The 19,896-nt window shown below is 36.3% G+C and overlaps 2 protein-coding genes across 2 annotated transcripts in view; both read left to right on the top strand.

Annotated features, from left to right (window-relative positions):
• LOC106140826 (uncharacterized) overlaps positions 1-19,896 on the top strand; it is a 346,955-nt gene that overhangs the window by 225,828 nt on the left and 101,231 nt on the right. The window lies entirely within an intron of this gene.
• LOC106140825 (circadian clock-controlled protein daywake-like) lies at positions 7,428-16,415 on the top strand. The gene is made up of 5 exons (XM_060945592.1): positions 7,428-7,525; positions 10,129-10,348; positions 14,100-14,224; positions 15,273-15,425; positions 16,239-16,415. The coding sequence occupies exons 1-5, from the start codon at positions 7,462-7,464 to the stop codon at positions 16,388-16,390; spliced, it is 714 nt and encodes a 237-aa protein (XP_060801575.1). The 5' UTR covers positions 7,428-7,461; the 3' UTR covers positions 16,391-16,415.

The raw sequence follows: 19,896 nt of genomic DNA on the forward strand, positions 1-19,896 counted from the left end.
TTATCCCTTCTGGAGTAGTCAGAGTCATGTCTCGAAAAGATATAGCTGTATGGCTTTTTGATAAAATTGAAATTGTGATTAGTTGCTAGCCCAACCCCTAGAAAATCTCAAATTCAATATTAGGATATTAAATTAATTGATTGACATTGTACACTATAACATAAATATATTGTGGTTTTCGGCACTTATACAATTGTGATGAATAGAGCTATGTTGACGACGACATTTTTTATTTGTGCCGTGTAGTTTCCGGCACCAATAAAAAAAGAATAGGACCACTGCATATCTTTCCCATGGATGTCGTAAAAAGCGACTAAGGAATAGGCTTTATAAACTTGGGATTACTCTTATAGGCGATGGGCTAGCAACCTGTCTCTATTTGAATCTCAATTCCATCATAAAGCCAAAAAGCTGAACGCGGCCTTTCAGTCTTTTCATGACTGTTGGCTTTGTCTACCCCTCAAGTAAGTAAGGTAAGTATATAGACGTGAATATAGTATATACTTGAATATATTTGTCACTAGCGGTCATGGTATATACCTACATAAGATCCGTTTATAATTTTTAACAGCGAAAGAATTTTCCACTTTTGTACTGTTTAAAATATATAACCATGCGATTCCCACAAGAGATGCAAAGATCGGGACAAGTGGAAAGATGTAGTCTCTGCCTACCCCTCGCTATTTTATGTATGTACTTATTTAAAAGGAGAATGAAACATGTCTGTCATTTGTGGTAGGTATTTTATGGTTTTTGGTTTTACATTAACGATACAAGTTCAAGGCTAAAATTGTTTTTCTACGTAACAATAATTGGTATAAAAAATGTGAGTTAATTCTGCCTGAACCCAAAAATCCCTTTTTATTGCCGTTTTATTCTAATTATTGTAATTTTTAATTCTGATCTCTCGTTAAATGACTTCCGTAAATGAAAATATTTTAGAGTGGATCAGATCGGTTAAAAGTAATGACAATAATGAGTGGATCCGTTTGTGAGATCAGACATACATAGCTTTATAATCACGTCACAATAACACTCACAAATGATCACGTCTCAATCTCCTACGAGTTTACTCACAATTTAAAGCCGAATGACTTTAAGTTTGGTACATGTAATTCAGATAATTTGTGTGTGTTTATTACACTTTCACGCAAAATCTTCGGAACGAATCTTCATGCAATTTGCAGTAATAGCTTAGACATGGGATTTATATAATAAGTTTTTAAATAGATTTAAGGCTGACAAAGTCGCGGGCGAAAGCTAGTTATGAAATAGATACTTTAATAGATAAAACATACACAATCCATGTTACTTTTTGATAAAAATAAAAGAAATAATTAAATCTAGGAGATTTAATAAAAGTGGCGATGTCTTGTCCCTTTGTTCGTTGAAAGAAAAGGCGAAGACCGTGAGAGGTAATTACATCGGCATATCAACAATTAAATGTTAATTTATACTTACAATTCATAAAATGTACTTATTATGAGTGCTTTCCTTAATAAAAGGTAACTTCGCTTCATCCAATACGGAATGTTAATTTATTTTACGTACTTATTATTATATACTTACCACGTCTTTCCTTACAGAATCAGAAGTGGATTGTTACAAATTAAAAGGTCACGTCTAGCCCATAAACGATATTAGAACACTATCCAAATTATGAGAGTTACCGACTCAATGTGTAAGGAAAGATTACGATACGAACAAGAAGAGTTCTGATAAGAAAGAATAATTTTATTTATCCTTACTTACGGGGTAGAGCCACCAGTCTTGAAAAGATTGAAAGGTTACGTTCAGCTGTACGGCTTAATGATGAAATTGAGATTCAAATAGTGACGGGTTGCTAGCCTAACCAATAAGAAGAATCCCAAGTAAAGCCTTTCCTTTAATTGACTTGTACAATTTGCTTGGGAGGTGTTGCACCTGGCAAACTATGTTTTTTTTTGCTGCAAGACCAGTATGGACATTGAATTTTATAGAGACAAATAAATCACATATTTTACTTTTAATTACGAGTGCAATAATTTGTATACATTTATTATCTTCTATATTTAGCTACGATTTTTTAACTCTGTATTTTTTACCAAATTTCTTTCAATCTTAACGACGGGCATCGAACCTGTATCCTCGTGAATCAGAGGCAAGCCACTAAGCCATATAGTGTGTTTCATGGGACAATAATAACTAATAATGAATGTTTTTGCAGTTTGTAAATCTATTTTTAGTTCATTTGTTTGTGTCAAACATATTTCTTCTATTCATTAGTTCTCATTGTCGCTTTGCTATTATGACATTTTTTATTTCTGCTAAATGCGTATTAAGAGAACTCACTTAAAACACTTTAATGACAGAATTTTAAAAGCGTGAAACTTTTTATAGTAACCAATGTCCATTTTTTGACGCAAATGAATGATGGTTATACAAGAGTCACGTTTTTATCACTAACGGGGTAGAGAGAAGCACAATAACAAGATTCGAATGAAAAGACAATAATAACATATGACAAAAGTTTTGCCTACTAAACTATATGTTTTATAAAGTGTTAGTATAAAAATCACGCGTTTTTTTTTTTCTAAAAAAAAAACTGCTCTTGCTTCGTCATGATTCATCACACTCGTCTACAACTTAACTTTTGTAAACTAAAGTTGACCTTTGTAAAAATTTAAGGTAAATCTTTTCATCGTTTACTGTACTATTAAGACATAGGAAATCTAATCGTTAACTTCGAGTCTTGTGACTATTGGCACTGTCTACCCCGATAGCTTAACTTAGTAACTACATTTTTCCAAAGATAAATATATATATACGTGATAAGTGTTAAAACGACTTTTTAGGCGAGATTGCCGCAAATGACGTCACAAAGTGCGTCGCACTTGCGTCAAACCTGAGGAAATTATCAACACTTTAAAGTTTATACACATACACGAGAAATTATAATTATATTTTTTGAACATATCTGTTTTCTATATATGTATGTGGCTTCATCATTGGTTTAAATATGTATAGTCGTTATATAAATATGCCACGTCGTTACTCCTTAAGGGGTAGATAGAGCTGGCAGTCTCGAAGACACTGAAAGGTTGCTAGCCCATCGCCTAATTAAGAGAAATAATTGTTATTACATATGTATTAGAATTTAGGTCGTCCATTCGTATACCTACAATTTGCTCTATTAATATAGTGTGATATCCTGCCATCATGGAAAACGTTGCCTTTGAGTCTCGTGACCATTGGCTCTGTCTGCCCCGTAAGGGCGAAGGACTTGCCAGTACATGTAGGTATGTAATGTATCCTATAGTGAAATCTTTATGTTCCATCGAACAAAACGTGGTCTATGTGTTCTATGACTAATTGGCTCTGTCTAACCATAAGGGATAAAGACGTAATATGTTTTTGTCAAAATTATTTGTCATAAACTAGTGATTTTCCTGGCTTCACTCGGACTATAGTAATCGTCGTAACATGAAATGTAATGATAAATCATGGTTGAGGCGCGTTGATGTTTTCTGTAACAGTGTAAGTCTCTGGTTTGTTCGTTTGTAAATACTTTATTACATAACAGAGTTACAGAAAACATAGTTTGACAAAAACAAAAATGCATAATGGCGGACTTATCCCTTAGGAGGATTTCTTCCAGTGAACCAGGTATCCGCGGTTTAAAATTTTCGTAATAATAAGTATTGTTATGTCTAGGTATTAGAATAATGGATATGGAATAGAACTACTCCATGTCAATCCTATAGATGTCGTAAACGGCAACTAAGGGAATAGATGAACATTCATCTAACGCAAGCTTACATGCTGCAAGCTTCTTCTGTTCCATGCAGATTGTAAAAATCTATCAAGGGAAAGGTTCATAAATTTGAGATTCTGATAGCAACCCGTCGCTATCTGAATACAGCTCGAATGGTTTTTTCGAGACTGTTTTATCTGTCTATCCCATTAGGGAGGGAGGAGGAAGTTTGTTAACCTTTCCCTTGATTACCATGCTCAGGAATTATGAGAAAGAATGGATTACAAAATAAGATACCTACTTACCACTGGTGTCATTAACTTTATGAACTAACTACTTCAAACGATGATGTGACTTTTAATGACCAATGTCTGTGTATCTGGTCACGTACACCCCGACAATTTGTAGGAATTCATTATAAATAATAATCAACAGTAGTTAAGTATATTTAGGATGTTTCATCATACTTTATATGGATCGTTTGATTTATTGTAATTATTATTTACAATTTTAATATATTCCATTTTCATTCATCGCACGCGCATCACAGTAAAAAAAAACGTAAAATTAAACTTCATGATTACACAGTTAGGTACTTTTACACAATTAGTTTCATTCTTACTTTTAAGAGCAGAGCCCGCAGTACGCCTTTAATCATTATCCTGGAATGAGTAAGTAAGTAGTAAGTCAGGTTTTTATACGAAGCGATTCCTGTCTGACCTCCGCAACCATTGCAGGGGAACCTAAATCTTATAGGGTCATGGTTACACGTCCAGTTGCCTGTATGTGCAGGTTTCTACACGATGTTTTTCCTCACCATAAGAACATCGGTTAGTTAACAAACTAATGTACATAAGTTCGTAAATAGTAATTGGTACAAGGTCGCGGTGGGATTCAAACCAGTGCCTTTAAGCGCGACCATGTTTTGACCACGTACCTTACCAATTAGACCACCGGCGCTTCCTTTACCATAAGAATATCGGTTAGCAATCAAACTAATAAACATTATAGTTAGACAACATAACATATAACAGATATATCTTTAGATATAAAACACCACCAAAACTTAACTCACTAATGTTATAATCAAATGTTTAATGAATCAACAAAATCCATTTGTTTAGACATTCTGAGAACGGACTCATATAAAACGCTACGTGACTCAATTCACGTGTTTTAAAGCCTCTTTCCATGGCCATGGCCATTGGACTAAGGGCCATAGGGCCATAGTGACCCCAAGTAAAAGATATACATCATTCACTTTGATATAAATCTTTAGAACATTTAATTACTAGTGTCGCCATCTATCAAGAAATCTCGGTTATAAAACTGTTTTACTCGATGCACGTTTTTAATTATATCGACGGTTGAAAGGCTAATTGTGGTAAGCGCCATTTTGTGAAAGCTGAGAAAAAGCGGTTTAAAGTTTTAATTTTTGGAAAAAAATTCGCTGTAAAAAAATGGCTTGACCGATTTTGATAAAATTAATACAGTATATTTATAAGGTTTAAAAGTACGTAAAACCATTATTTCTGTTACTATTTAGCAATATTTCAGTAATTTTATGGCGCTTACATCAAAATGACACTTTTCCAGGGAAAGGCAAAATGAGTTAAATGCTTGAAATGAACAAATAACTTGACAGCAAAATGAGTCAAATGCTTGAAGTGAACAAATAACTGGACAGCAAAATGGTTCAAGCGCCCATCCCATGTAATACAAAATAATTGAAAATGATTTAAATGCCATGTAATTTTCAACACTAAATTGATATTTCAGTTTAAAAGACAAAATAATACAAAAAGAAAATTGAGCAATTGAAACAAACGGCATGCCAATAGAAAGGTGATCATGACTTTAGGTTCTTGTCATCAATACAATATTTTTTTAGGAATTAAATAACGGTTATTTTTAAATAAAACAAAAAAGAAATCCTTATATGAGGATTCGAGTGCTTGTGTCAGGATAAACGGAGCGCATACTGAGTGGTTTAAGATTGAGAAAGGCGTTACGCAAGGATGTGTTGCGTCACCGGAACTGTTCAACCAAAGAGTCTGAAAGTGGATTAAGGATGAATGAATTACTCGTCAAATGTCTGCTCTATGCCGACGATCAGGTTATACTGGCGTCATCAGCGGAGGAGTTACAGCAGATGGTAAACTGTATGCATGAAGCTTTAAAAGAGAACGGAATGAGAGGGAACGTAAGTAAAACTAAAACACTGGTTTTTGAAATGGAGAAAGAAATGACAGCATGTAATATTTTGATTGGAGGAGAAAAAGTTGAGCAAGTGAAAGAGTTTGTATAATCCTATTGTTTATTTCTCAGTATACTAAACGATTAATTTAAAGAGTGCTTCTGCGATGGTGAAGATTAATGAAACATGGTTTTCAAAATTCCTTTGACAGACATAAACCATACGGCTAATGAAATAACGTATAAAGAAATTATTACGGGAACTATTTCTGGGTTTAAGTAAGATCTTTTTGAATTCTCTTGATGTTGACTCATGCATGAAATCTATAAGGTTTTTTAAGGATTGATTGCGGTGTATACCAAGCCTAAAATAATAACCAACAATCGTCAATCTCTTTAATAAATTAGGTATTCAACAGTTGGCTGCCTAAAATTTTTTATCCACGCAGCATGTGCCGTTGTTACATTTTTTTTTAACCAAAGACCGTAGAATATTCTATCACTATGAGTGCTGTACAACTTCCAGACGCTAAGCTGGGTCAGGCCATCACATTTGTCCTCCACCTTGGCCGGCTTTCGGCATTTTCTTTGGCCCGATATGATCCTTAGCGACCAATTTTCGCTACCGTAAATTTGAAATGCACCTCTTAAGATATCTCTCGTGACGTCAAGCCGATATTTTTTCAATCTGACGCTTCTGCTTGGGCTCGGGAAGGCAACATGGCCAGATGTTTCAAAATACAAAATTTTTATTCATTATTATAGGATACTTCATATCGCTTAATAATTGTCAAAACTTTTAGTTTCACAACATTAGTTGACGTCAAATAAATTACTAAAAAACTAAGTTTACTGCCGCTGCCAAGGCGTCAGTGCAGGAGGAGCGGTAACAAACTGCACTGCAGCATTTTCTTCATCAACGTCAACGTTTGTTCCTGTTAAGGCTTGTGCCAGACTTAGTTAACCTGTAAGCGACTCTTTCGCCTTTCATCTGAGATTTAAAAACTGTTTCTTTATTATCAGTTCAATGTTTTGACAAATTTAAACATATTAGTTAGGATAAGCTCGTTGTAATTATATTTATTATCAGAGTACAGCAATTATAATGGATGGCAGATTGGGCAAAAAGGTCCTAGAATGGACAACCACTTACTTGCACGGTCAGTGTTGGTAATCCACCCACTCGGTAGTCCAAAAACATTATCCAAGTTGCAGAAGGCTTGTCCTACAGTTATGAGTTTGCGGCTAAGATGATGTCAATGCGGTTAGAACGTCGATATAAGATCCATTTACCCATTCGTAAATAAAAGCAGTTCCTTAATTCTGATGACTATTATGGATCAATTAACAAATTTATCTCAACTATTAAATAATTCTTTATTTCTGTAACAATAAAGGTCACATTCGATGACTGGGCATCATTTTTCTATTAGGTCAGATGCATTTGATCACTATAAATGCAGATACACGCATTGTTGTTCAACAGTGTTGTTCGCATTTCTAGATTTGTAGATAGTTTTGATATTAAAAATATGAAATCCTTAATTATTTTAGTTGCTTGTGCTTTATTCTGTTCCTGTAATGGACAGATGGAAGGTTAGTGTTGTTTATTTTATAACTTGTTTATCTATGTGGTACCGTTTGTCTATAGTCGTGTAACCAAAAAACATAATTTCCTTATCCGGAATTAAAAGAACCTCATGAGCTTGACTTTATCTGCTCCTAAAAATATAACACCACGTCTTCACCACACAAGGGAGGAGCCCTGTCGCCGCCTGTGACCAAGTCGCTGGAGTGGTTAAGTCAGGTTTTTACACGAAGCGACTCAAGTATGACCTCCGAAACTTTACGGGGAATCTAAAAAAGAGCTTGGCATCATGTTTTTATGCTTAGAAATTGTATTTATTTCCCTTTTTGTAAATAGCCCCTCACTCTTTCACCTTATACGTTTTTTTAAGTACCTTAGTGACGTTTCGTCAAAGATGTCGTTTTTGATTCTCAATAAGACACCCTCTGAATATTGTCATATCAATTTTCATAGCATGAAATGTACCACTTATTATGAACCTACACTTATACATCTTTAGCATAAACCGAAATCGACAAGCTTGCATGAAGAGAGTTATGAATGTGGATGAAGCTAAGGAAGTATGCAGAGATCGTGGCATGTGGAAAGATGTAGTCCTTGCCTACCCCTCCGGGAAAGAGGCGTGATTTTATGTATGTATGTATCTTTAGCATAACCCGATTTTCAAGTCAACTGCAATCTGGAATGCCTTTTGATAAGAGAGTAAAAGAGAACGTATTGCGATGAGGAACATTAGCCTGTGAGTAAATCTGCACATTCAGACAACTGGATTTTAACTATGGTACAAGATTCCCCCGCAAGTTGCGCAGATCAGACGGGATTCGCTTCGTGTAAAACCTTGGTTTACTCAAGCCAGGATTATAGGAGGCCCCGGGCTCCCTTCAGAAAGGTGAGGATACAACTAGGACTAAATCCAAGTGAATGTTCCGATAGAATGTATCTTATTGATTTATTACCAATAGAGAAGTTTCATAACGAAACATAAATGAAGTATATTTAAGGAAACGCTCTTCCTAACACCTTGACATACATGAAAATTGCAGTATGTGTGAATGTGTGTCAATACTATCGCTAATTCAGCGACTTTATGACACGTAGTGATGTGAGGAATGAACTCTGATTGAATTAAACATTTTGATGGCCATTTAAAAATAACTGTAAGAAGGAATAAACGTACTAATAACATGTCTTTATACCTTACGAGGTAGACAGAGCCAATAGTCTAGAAAAAAACTGAAAAGAAGTTATTGTATTTCACATTTTTTGTAACAATTTCTAAGATTGCTAAAATTATAGTTCGGACTGTGTTATAGTCATTAGGTTTTCTACGCAAATTAATTGATGGTTAACTCGATTTTAACTGAATCGGTCATTAAGTTCTTTAAATCAGTATTAACACTCTTTGCTCAATTAATGATTTGACTCATAAAGGGGTTTTAGGTAAATTTATATTAGTCAATTGTGCATTTTGGTCATCAACATCTGTTTTTCAAGATATTTTGCTGCCTACAGGCTTCATTTTCACATTCTATTTTATATGATGGAATCAATCTTTTAGTTATAGTTACCTCGTAAGTGCCGTGTGGTTCCCGGCACCAATACAAAAAATAATAGGACCACTCCATCTCTTTCCCATGGATGAAGCGACTAAGGGATAGGCTTACAAACTTGGGATTATTTTTAGGCGACGGATAAGCAACCTGTCACTATTTGAATCTCAATTCTATCATAAAGCTAAATAGCTGAACGTGGCCATTCAGTATTTTTAAGACTGTCGGCTCTGTCTATCCCGCAAGGGATATAGACGTGACCATATGTATGTATGTTATAGTAACCTACGGTGCAGTTATCTCTTGTTATGATCATCTTCCTGGCGTTATCCTCGGTCGCGTACTGAAAAAGCCGCCATTCCATATTATTTTAAAATTGCGATGCCCGACAAGTTTCATATTGTACCTACCTACTTATAATAGACTGTAATTCAATTGATGTACCATACACATAGGTACACAAAATCACGCCTCCCTCCCGGAGGGGTAGGCAGAGACTTTGACATCTTTCCACTTGCCACGATCTCTGCATACTTCCTTCGCTTCATCCACATTCATAACTCTCTTCATGCAAGTTCTCATGATGTATCATATGATATGCAATAAAGATTTTGAATTGAATTGAAGAGCCTGAGGTCTTCTTATTACCACAACTAAGCCCATGTTTGATCATAGTCACATATTTAGCTGCGAATTTACAATTCTCTTCAACGACGTATCTCGCCTCACCGCTATGCCTACATATCGAATACTAGCTGTGCCCGCGACTTCGTCCGCGTCGAATAGTTATTTTGGGCATCATTGAAACCCTCAAGGATGAATAATTTTCCGCGTGTTTTTCACATATTCCATTATTTGTTTGCTGCTTATAGTTGCAGCGTGATGTTATATAGCCTTAAGCCTTCCTCGATAAATAGTCTATTCAACGCAAAAAGAATTTTTCAATTCAAACCAGTAGTTCTTGAGATTAGTGCGTTCAAACAAACAAACTCATCAGCTTTATAATGTTAGTATAGATTGATATGGAACATTTAGCAACACCGTGTTCAATTTTTTTATAGTATCCTTCATCACATCCTGTACCCAAGAGGACCGACGATGCCTGAAGTCCTCAGCTCAGAGGGCGGTGCCTGTCATAGCGGCTGGGGTCCCGCAACTGAGCATGAAACCCTTGGACCCGATGCAGCTGCCCAGGATCCTGGCCAACCAGGCCGGGCTGAAGATGGACTTTAGAAACAGCGTGGTTAAGGGCCTGAGGAACTGCCTCGTTGAGGATATTGTGTAAGGTTGCTTTTTATTACTAGACTAGCGACCCGCCCCGGCCTCGCACGGGTGCAAAATTATAAATGTTATTATATACATAAAAACCTTCCTCTTGAATCACTCTACCTGTTACAAAACCGCATCAAAATCTGTGGCGTAATTTTAAAGATTTAAGCATACAGACAAACAGACTAAAATAGCGACTTTGTTTTATACTATGTAGTGATGTACGTAAACCATGTACAAATTAAAACTACTTAGAAGTAAAGTGTGAATGAGAAGGTGCATCAAATCGAATAGATGTACTGGGGAAAGGTCAATCTAGAGTCCTCTGAACCGCCAAGGTTGTAAAAAGAGGGTTATGAATAGAGTAATCTATACATATAATAAATCTGTAGAAAGGTCAATTCTGTACATTGAAAATATTGAAAAAATAAATAGCAGGGGGTGTTACTGGATCGATACCAAACACAAAAATGTGATTAAAAAAATTTTTGTCTGTCTGTCTGTATGTTCAGGCATCACGTGAAAACTAACGGTTCGATTTTGATGAAACTTGGTATAATTATACCTTATTATCCTGGGCGTAAAATAGGATACTTTTTATCCCGAAAAAATACGAAGAAAAAAAAATCTTAATTTTTCAGTTTATCCATAGACGTTGTTCTGTAGAACCGCGAACACACGTTGCGTTACCCGCAGTGGATTTAGCGCCGTAACCTGTAGCGCCTAAAGTCGGCTTTGGCTTGAACCGTTTGCTGCACAAGCGGGCCGCTACATATTACTATGAAAAAAATACTACATAGCTACATTAATTCCCATCAAGCTGAAAATGAGTATAATTATTTAAAACACAATCAAAAGCATTATTTCAAAATTCCCCATGATTCCGGTTTAAGGAAAAAAATTTACTCACGGTCAAAGGTAAAAAATGAGTGTATCGCAATTTTCTTTAAAACGGTAAGTTTTTCAAATCGGAAAATTACCTCAGACATAAATTGTAGATCATAAAGTTATCTATAAAAAAGGTATCAAGAATTTTTTTCAACAAAACTACCGTTTCTGTGATATAACGATGCAAAAAGTTGCAAGCGTCATAATATGCATCCGTTTCCTTGCCACCTCTGAGGTAGTTTACTATTAGCGCGTTTTTTTTTACATTTTTATTATTAAACTTGAAAAAGTCTGAAATAGGTTAGAATAAACACGTGTTTTCACTACGCAGTGGCACTCAAGACTAACTTTCGTATTTATTATTAAAAAAAAAAAAATAGAATAACCCTAAGTGAAGAAAATCATCTTAGGACAATAATAGAGGTTACAATTATCAAATTCAATGCAATAATCAAATTAAAACTAAAGCTACTTATAAAAAGAAAGAAAAAAGATGACTACAAACTAAAATTTAATTTATAAATTGTACAGTCCTTGCATAGCATCAACATGCGGGAATGTGCCCAGAAGGCTGGCAGCATTGCCAATTCGAATGGCAATGCTGATTCTCTGAGCCAGATAATTTCCAGCCCTCCGGCCAAGATATACCTCAATTAGCTTTTTCGACAATTGTCGGAAAAGCTGATGGGCAGATAGGCCCCCCGGTCCCAGAGTTTCTACCCCGAAAGGTTCAAAAGTATAGATATTACCGATAACTACATACATACATACATAAAATCACACCTATTTCCCGGTAGGCAGAGACTACCCTGCATACTTCCTTTGCTTCATCTACATTCATAACTCTCTTCATGCAAGCTCGGCGGTTTCGGGTACTTTTGACCTGACCCTTTACCAGGACGTCCTTAATTTGATCAAGATATGTTCGTCTAGGTCTTCCCACCCCGACCTTTCCCTCCACACTCTCCATGTATATCTGCTTAGTCAACCTGTTTTCATTCATCCTCTCCACATGACCGAACCATCTCAACATACCCTTTTCTATTCCTGTAACTACATCTTCTTTCACATCACAATATTCCCTTATCACACTGTTCCTTATCCGGTCACTCAATTTCACACCCAACATACTCCTTAACGCTCTCATTTCCACTGCATTTTGTCTGCTTTCGTGCTTCTTTTGCCATTACTAACTTTCACTCCCATACATTAATGTCGGGACCAACACGCCCCTGTGCACAGCCAGTCGAGCCTTTTTGGATAGTTTCTGACTGCTCATAAAGGCATGCAAAGCTCCATTCACCATGTTCCCCGCGTTCACTCTCCTTTCAATATCACTATCACACTTGCCATCTGATGTAAACTTTGATCCCGATAACTACATATTTGCGCCTTTTGAGGTTTTTTGCCTCATTTGAAGCAGAACGGCCTTAGATTTAGTAACCTGAAGATGAGACGGCGCAAGTGTGTCGACACAAGTAGCATCCCACACCAAAGGCCGCCCCAATCTCCAGGGTACCAAAGTCATACCATCCGGTCTCTTGGCATCATCCCGAGCCAGACCGTTTGGTTCTAGGAGGATTATATCATTTAGGGCGGCATGGCGCCCTAAACGGCCGGCACTCCTAGGGCATGAGAGGCCGTGGTGTCCATAGCCGACAACGGTATCCCCGCAAGGACAACTATTATTAAAGACTAACGGTATTTCATGTGTTGAGCATTCTGAGATAAAGCAGCTATACGACCCTAGCCACGTACACAATTAAACAGAGAGACAGATGATGTCTCAAGGTTTCACTACAGTATAAATGAAGGGACTGGGTTTCATTATACTTATGTATATTTTATATTTTGAATTCAAGTTAAAATTACCGACAGAACAATATTTTTACTTATATTACTGCTACATAGAGTATATACGAGACGTGCTTATGCATATTATGACGCTTGCAACTTTTTGCATCGTAATATCTCAGAAACGGTAGCTTTATTGAAAAAAAATATTGATTCCTTTTTATAGATATCTTTATGATCTTCAATCTATGTCTGAGGTAATTTTCCTATAAAACTTACCGTTTTGAAGAAAATCGTGAAAATCCCATTTTCTTACCTTTGACCTTGGGTAATTTTTTTCCTTAAACCGGAATCATGGGGAATTTTGAAATAATGCTTTTGATTGTGTTTTAAACAATTATACTCATTTTCAGCTTGATGGGAATTAATGTAGCTTCATTCCTATTTTTTGGTCTAAATTGACCAGATTGAAAATAAAATGGAGAAATAAACCATCTACGCGAAGACCGACATCCGCGCGGACGGAGTCGCGGGGGAAAGCTAGTGAATGAATAAGTCAAAGAAGTATGCAGGGATCGTTGCCCCTTGAAAGGTGAAGTCTCTGTCTACCGGGAAAGAGGCGTATTGTTGTATGTATTTATGTTATTTATTCTTTATTGTAACAATTAAATTTGTAAAGTATAGTAGTTTGTATATTTATAGTTATTCCATCCTTGTGAATTATCTAATTAAAATACCTACCTATCTAAATCAACCTTACCGTTTGAAGATTATTCTGTACTTACAAATCGATACTATTATTATATTATAAAGCTGAAGAGTTTGTTTGTTTTTTTGAACGCGCTAATCTCAGGAACTACTGGTTCGAATTGAAAAATTCTTTTTGTGTTGAATAGACCATTGATCGAGGAAGGCTTTAGGCTATATAAGGAGCGCAGAAATAATGGTAAAGGTGAAAAAACCGGGGAGAATTATTCATTTCAATGATGCCCAAAATAACTATTCCACGCGGACGAAGTCGCGGGCACAGCTAGTAAAATTTTTTTGATTTCAATGTCAGACAAAATATTTTTGGTTTCAGACGGCACGGCGATGCGATGAGTATCACGATGAAATGTTCAGCAACCGTGGTGGGGGACTACTCGCTGGATGGGCGGCTGCTGGTAATGCCGATCAAGGGAGAGGGCCGCTACAAGATTAAGATTCGTAAGTATTCATGCCTTGCCATGTCACAATATAACATTTATATATGTATTACATGCATACATATGGCCACGTCTATATCCCTTGCGGGGTAGACAGAGCCAACAGTCTTAAAAAGACTGAATGGCCACGTTCAGCTATTTGGCTTGAAGAATTGAGATTCAAATCAAAGGTTGCTAACCCATCGCTTTAAAAAAAGAATCCTAAGTTTTTAAGCCTATCCCTTAGTCGCCTTTTACGACATCCATGGGAAAGAGATGGAATGGTCTTATTATTTTTTGTATTAATGCCGGGAACCAAACGGTTAGTTTATTTTTCGCTTAAAATCGATTAAAAAAATATATTAAGTTACTACATATGTCTTAGGGAAGTATTAATGATAAAGTATCTAAATAAATAATAATGTTATTTTTGCTTTTGCAGATATACCAAGGTTGTTTAATATGTTAAAACTAGCGACCCGCCCCGGCCTCGCTCGAGTTGTTTTTATACATACTACTCGTGTGAACGTATCGGAATTCGTTGTGAAGTTTTAAAGATCTAAGCATACAAACAGACATAGGGACAGGCACGGGATGCGACTTTGCTTTATCATATGTAGTGATATTCGAGTTGTTATTACTCGAAAACACATATTTTTAAAAACTTTTATATACTTTCCATGTCGAGTTATAGAGATTTTAAGAGGCATAGGCAGACATACCCATAGACATACATATAGATGGAATGAACCAGGATAGGACAAGAAGAATCTTTTAATTCACAAGTAGGGGTGGTGTTAGATGTTATGAGCACCCGTTATCGTCGAATATGTATGAAGAGAGTAATGAGTGAGGAGGAAGCGGGAGAGGTCTGTAAGGATCGCAGCAAGTGGAAATCCACAGTCTCTGCCTACCCCAATGGGAAACAAGCGTGATAGTATGTATGTAGGTGCGATGTTCACCGCATGCCAATTAAGATAAATGCAAGAGAACCTGTTATATAACCCAGTTCTTCAACCGTTAGTACCTTTTGCAAATTTCCTCTTAGTAAATTTCAAGCTTATCTCCAGGTGACATCGTTGTGAAGTTCTCATTCGAGATGGGTCACCGCGAGTCCGGGGGAGAGAAGTACTGGACCTTCGAGACGTGGCGCTACACCAGCCGCGTGGACAACAACGTCAACTTCCAGTTCCAAAACCTCTTCAACGGGAACAAGGAGCTATGTGAGTTTTACACACATATATCAAGTCTCTAGACATACATACATACATACATATAGTCACGTCTATATCCCTTACGGGGCAGACAGAGCCAATAGTCCCGAAAAGACTGAATGGCCACATTCAGCTGCTCGGCTTAATGATGGAATTGAGATCCAAATAGTGACAGGTTGCTAGCCCATCGCCTAAAAAAAGAATCACAAGTATGCTAGCATATCCCTTAGTCGCCTTTTACGACATCCATGGGAAAGAAATGGAGTGGTCCTATTCTTTTTTGTATTGGTGCCGGGAACCACACGGCCTCTAGACCGTTACCGTTAATACCGTTTACTATACCGTTATTCCCCTCCAGGAAAGAGGCGTGATTTTATGTAGGTATGTATGTATGTATGTCTCTATCCCTAACGGGGTGGACAGAGACACGTCCCTGAATAAATAGATGGGTCACAGGATAACCTAATAATGGAACTGATATTCAGATGAGGATGTCGAGAGGATGAAAACAGGTTGACTAAGCAAATATAGAAAGGAAGTGTGAATGGGACTGTTGGAGTGGAAAGGCCTAGACGAACGTACAAGATCAGATTTATTTTCAAAATTGGATACAAGGTATCCCTTATTGACGTCACATCACCTAAATCTTATAACTTTGTAAGTACTACCGCTTCCAAAGCGCATATAAAGAAGAAGCGGCGGAACAAACTACACTGCAGATTAAAACCTGATTATATGTATCTATACATATTTATAATCTGCATGAGAAATGCTGTTTCTTTGATGAATTTTTTCACCTCCTAATTGTTCCCTCGTCCACAGCGGACTCGGTCCACCAGTTCGCCAACGGGAACTGGCGCGACATCTTCAAGGAGCTGTCTCCCCCCATCCTTGACGCCGTCATGAAGGAGATCGTCACGGAGGTCAGGAAGCTCTTCAACAACGTGCCTATGCGCAAGCTGGCTTTGGACTAGACCTGGAAGAGAGACAGCTGGAAGTTCTTTGATTGGTAGTAAAGATAAAAAAAGTCAATCTTTATTTTCAGTAGGTTATTGTGTATAAATCTTCTGAACTAGTTAAAATTGATATATTCAATTAAAAAAAAACAGACGATTGTCAAATTTTTTTATGTATATTATTCCGAAGTATATCGTATATAGCAAGCAAATCGTCGATAGCAAGTGGAAAGACGTATCTAGTCTCTGCCTATCCCTCTGAGGAAGAGGCGTGATTTAATGTATGTTATTCCAATTTCGATGCACATAACATACCTAACCAGTAACATACTACATAACAAGCATAAAAATCCTTAACTTGAACTCTAATGACAATATTTTTGGTGGCTTAGATTAATCAGCAATCAATGGTGGTCGATGGATCATTTTAAATCGGGAAAGTAGCTTTTATTTACATATCTATGGAAGTTAAATAATACCATTTAGCATTTGGTTCCTAATTGAAGTAAACCAAAACTTAAGTTACAGTCTTCAGTATCGTCGAACAATGATAGAATTATATTTAGTTTGTTAGTTATATGTTTAAGATATGTTGTTTCAAATAAAACTTTTTAAATGTTGTTTTGCTTTTAATTATATAGCCCGGAATATGCTTTGCTTCGAAAAAAGCATGGTACGGGCGTATCGGTTTATTGCTCGACTTGATGGGGGTACTACTAAGAAAATTATCATAATTATTGACTTAAATCAATTGTTATAATCACTGACTGAAATGAGTATATCATGTAATAACATAGTTACAATTCGATTAGGTCTCGCCTAACGAAATTGAATAGCAACGATCTCAATTGGCGACAATAAAAAGTTATGATTTTAGAATGTCCAGGATTACCTGCATGCATTTGTTGGCATTATAAGATGAATTGTTTTTTTTTAACTTGTTATATTCTTGTAGGCGATGGCTAGCAACCTATGTCACTATTTGAATCTCAATTCTATCATAAAGGCAAACAAACTTTTCAAGACTGTTGGCTCTGTCTACCCAGCAAGGGATAAAGACTTGATCATATATGTATATAAACCACTTTATGTATCCTAAAAAGATCCTAAACTATATGTACCCCAACCACACCCACATACAACTTACTTTGTCATTGATAATATTATACTTGGAATTTGGATATGGAGAAATGGGATTTGGATGGAAACGATTAAGAGTGTCGTCCATTACACATGCTTATAACTTGATTGCTTCAATGTTGTAGGGGAATTCCATGACTGAGTAATGTTTGTCATATGAGCAAATTTGCATATGAAATGTTCCAGCAATTTTATTATAAGCCGTTTGATGATACCAGCAGATCAAAAGTCAGCGCAATCAGGGGTTTTTTATGATTATAAAATACATTTTAATCGAAAGTTGTATAACACATATAATAAAAAAATGAAAGGAATCATAAGGTGATTCTTAAAATAATTAATAACATTTTCATACAAACCTCTCATCTTCATTTTTATTTTCGTCTCTTCGACATATACGAGTAGGTATTTAATAAAAATTAAAAATATGTATATGCAGCTGTAGGTATGCATTTTCGGTTCTACTGGTTTAAAAAGTTTTTTCTCAAGAAATGTAAGTAAAGTGTCAATTTTCAATTGCAAGTTTAAAGTTATCTTGTGAAAATAAACCTTTTCAGCTCCATGTTTTTAAAAATATGGCCTTCCTAAACTGTTCATGGTAAATTCCCTCATTAAATCGTTTAAATATTGACTGAGTGGCCGCATAAACTGTCATTCCAAATCATTGCCAATTCTTACTTCGATGCTGATATTTACATTTCCGTATTTCGCTTTATTTTTTTAATTAACGTTTAAATATACACACTGTAACAAATTGCTCAATAGCTGTAACAACCTGTGCACATCTTATTCAATGTAGACGATATGCATTCGCCCACTTTTTAAATTTCAAATCTATGTTTGCAAATTGACGTCCAGTGAAAATGCTGCAGTGCAGTTTGTTCCCACGATCGTTGACATCAATAAGCGATATCTTATATCCTATTTGGACTTAGACTATATTATATCTATATACATACCTACTTTAGCTGATACATACATATCTACCCCGGGGGGGTAGACAGAGTTCAGATATTGTGTGGCTTAATGATGGATTTGAAACTAAGTGGCAGGTTGCTCGTCCATCTCTTTCCCATGGATGTCGTAAAAGGCGACTAAGGGATAGGCTTACAAACTTGAGATTCTTTTTTAGGCGATAGGCTAGCAACTTGTCACTATTCGAATCTCAATCTATCTTAAAGCCAAATAGCTGAACGCGGCCTATCAGTCCGCTCAGGACTGTTGGCTCTGTCTACCCCGCAAGGGATATAAACGTGATTATATGTATGTATGTATGTATGCTCGCCCATCGCCTACAAGAAGAATCCCAAGTTTATTAGCAGATAAAGTTCAAGCAACATTATGAATTTAGCGGGTACATTTCCATTGTATGCACAGAGGTTTGTACCTGTGTGCTTGTGTGTGTGTGTTTTTTTATAAAATAATACGCACATGTAGTGGTGATTGCCTATGTTTATGCGTAACACACAATTTCCAAGAATGGATACAAATATTTGCACAACAAAACCACTAAGAATTAAAAATGTATGTAAAAAAAACTAAAAGCATTTGCAAATTAATACATATGGATTATATCATATGATAAGCCTGTTGAGAATACCACACTTTTTTAAGTCGATTTGTTCTCATCTCTCCGGAAGGAAGCTAAGGTGCACCTATGACCATGATCTTGGAATGAGTAAGTTGGGTTTTCCACAAATCTCCTTCCGTCTGACCTCCGCAACGTTTGCAGGGGAACCTATCCCGTATTAGATCATTCATGTTTAAGTGATGTGACGTCAATAAGTGATAGACACATTGTATCCAATTTTGAAAATAAATCTATTCTATTCTATCATGGTTAGGCGGTCTCATATATTATCTTGGGTAATTATTCAGTCGCCTGAATGTGCAGGTTTCCTCATGATATATTACTCACCGTAAAAGTATTCAAAGTTATAAAAAAGAGTGACATACACACATACATATAATCACGTCTATATCCCTTGCGGGGTACCTACCTATATGGGTGCTGTAAAATTTAAACCTGTCCCTCCCAATGAATCACGCATATTTATTTCAGCACTAGGTATCTGTTCGACCACCGGCTCTCTCCCGTGTACAAGTCATCCTTATTATAATAAGACATTGTGATATGTGACATAGAGTAAGACTAAGGGTATTTTTCTGATAGTGAATTTAACGACGCGGCTCTACTCTTGTGCTAATTTATGCTAATCAATTATATTTCGTATCGTTTGCACTTGACTTTGAAATGCAATTATTGACTACGTAATACCAAGTTATAATGAAGACAACTTTAGGTATCATATTGTTTGATGGAATCCTTTCTTGCGTAAGAACTTCGCGAATTTATTTGCAATTGGGGTAAATACTTGCAAGAA

This window comes from Amyelois transitella, chromosome 8, assembly GCF_032362555.1.
Source record: "Amyelois transitella isolate CPQ chromosome 8, ilAmyTran1.1, whole genome shotgun sequence".
Lineage (NCBI taxonomy): Eukaryota > Metazoa > Arthropoda > Insecta > Lepidoptera > Pyralidae > Amyelois > Amyelois transitella.

Coding starts and splice junctions, on each gene's coding strand:
- LOC106140825 (XM_060945592.1), top strand. CDS start 7,462: ATGAAATCCTTAATTATTTTAGTTGCTTGTGCTTTATTCTGTTCCTGT. Junction 10,349..14,099: donor TGCCTCGTTGAGGATATTGT/GTAAGGTTGCTT, acceptor TTTTGGTTTCAG/ACGGCACGGCGATGCGATGA. Junction 14,225..15,272: donor CCGCTACAAGATTAAGATTC/GTAAGTATTCAT, acceptor GCTTATCTCCAG/GTGACATCGTTGTGAAGTTC.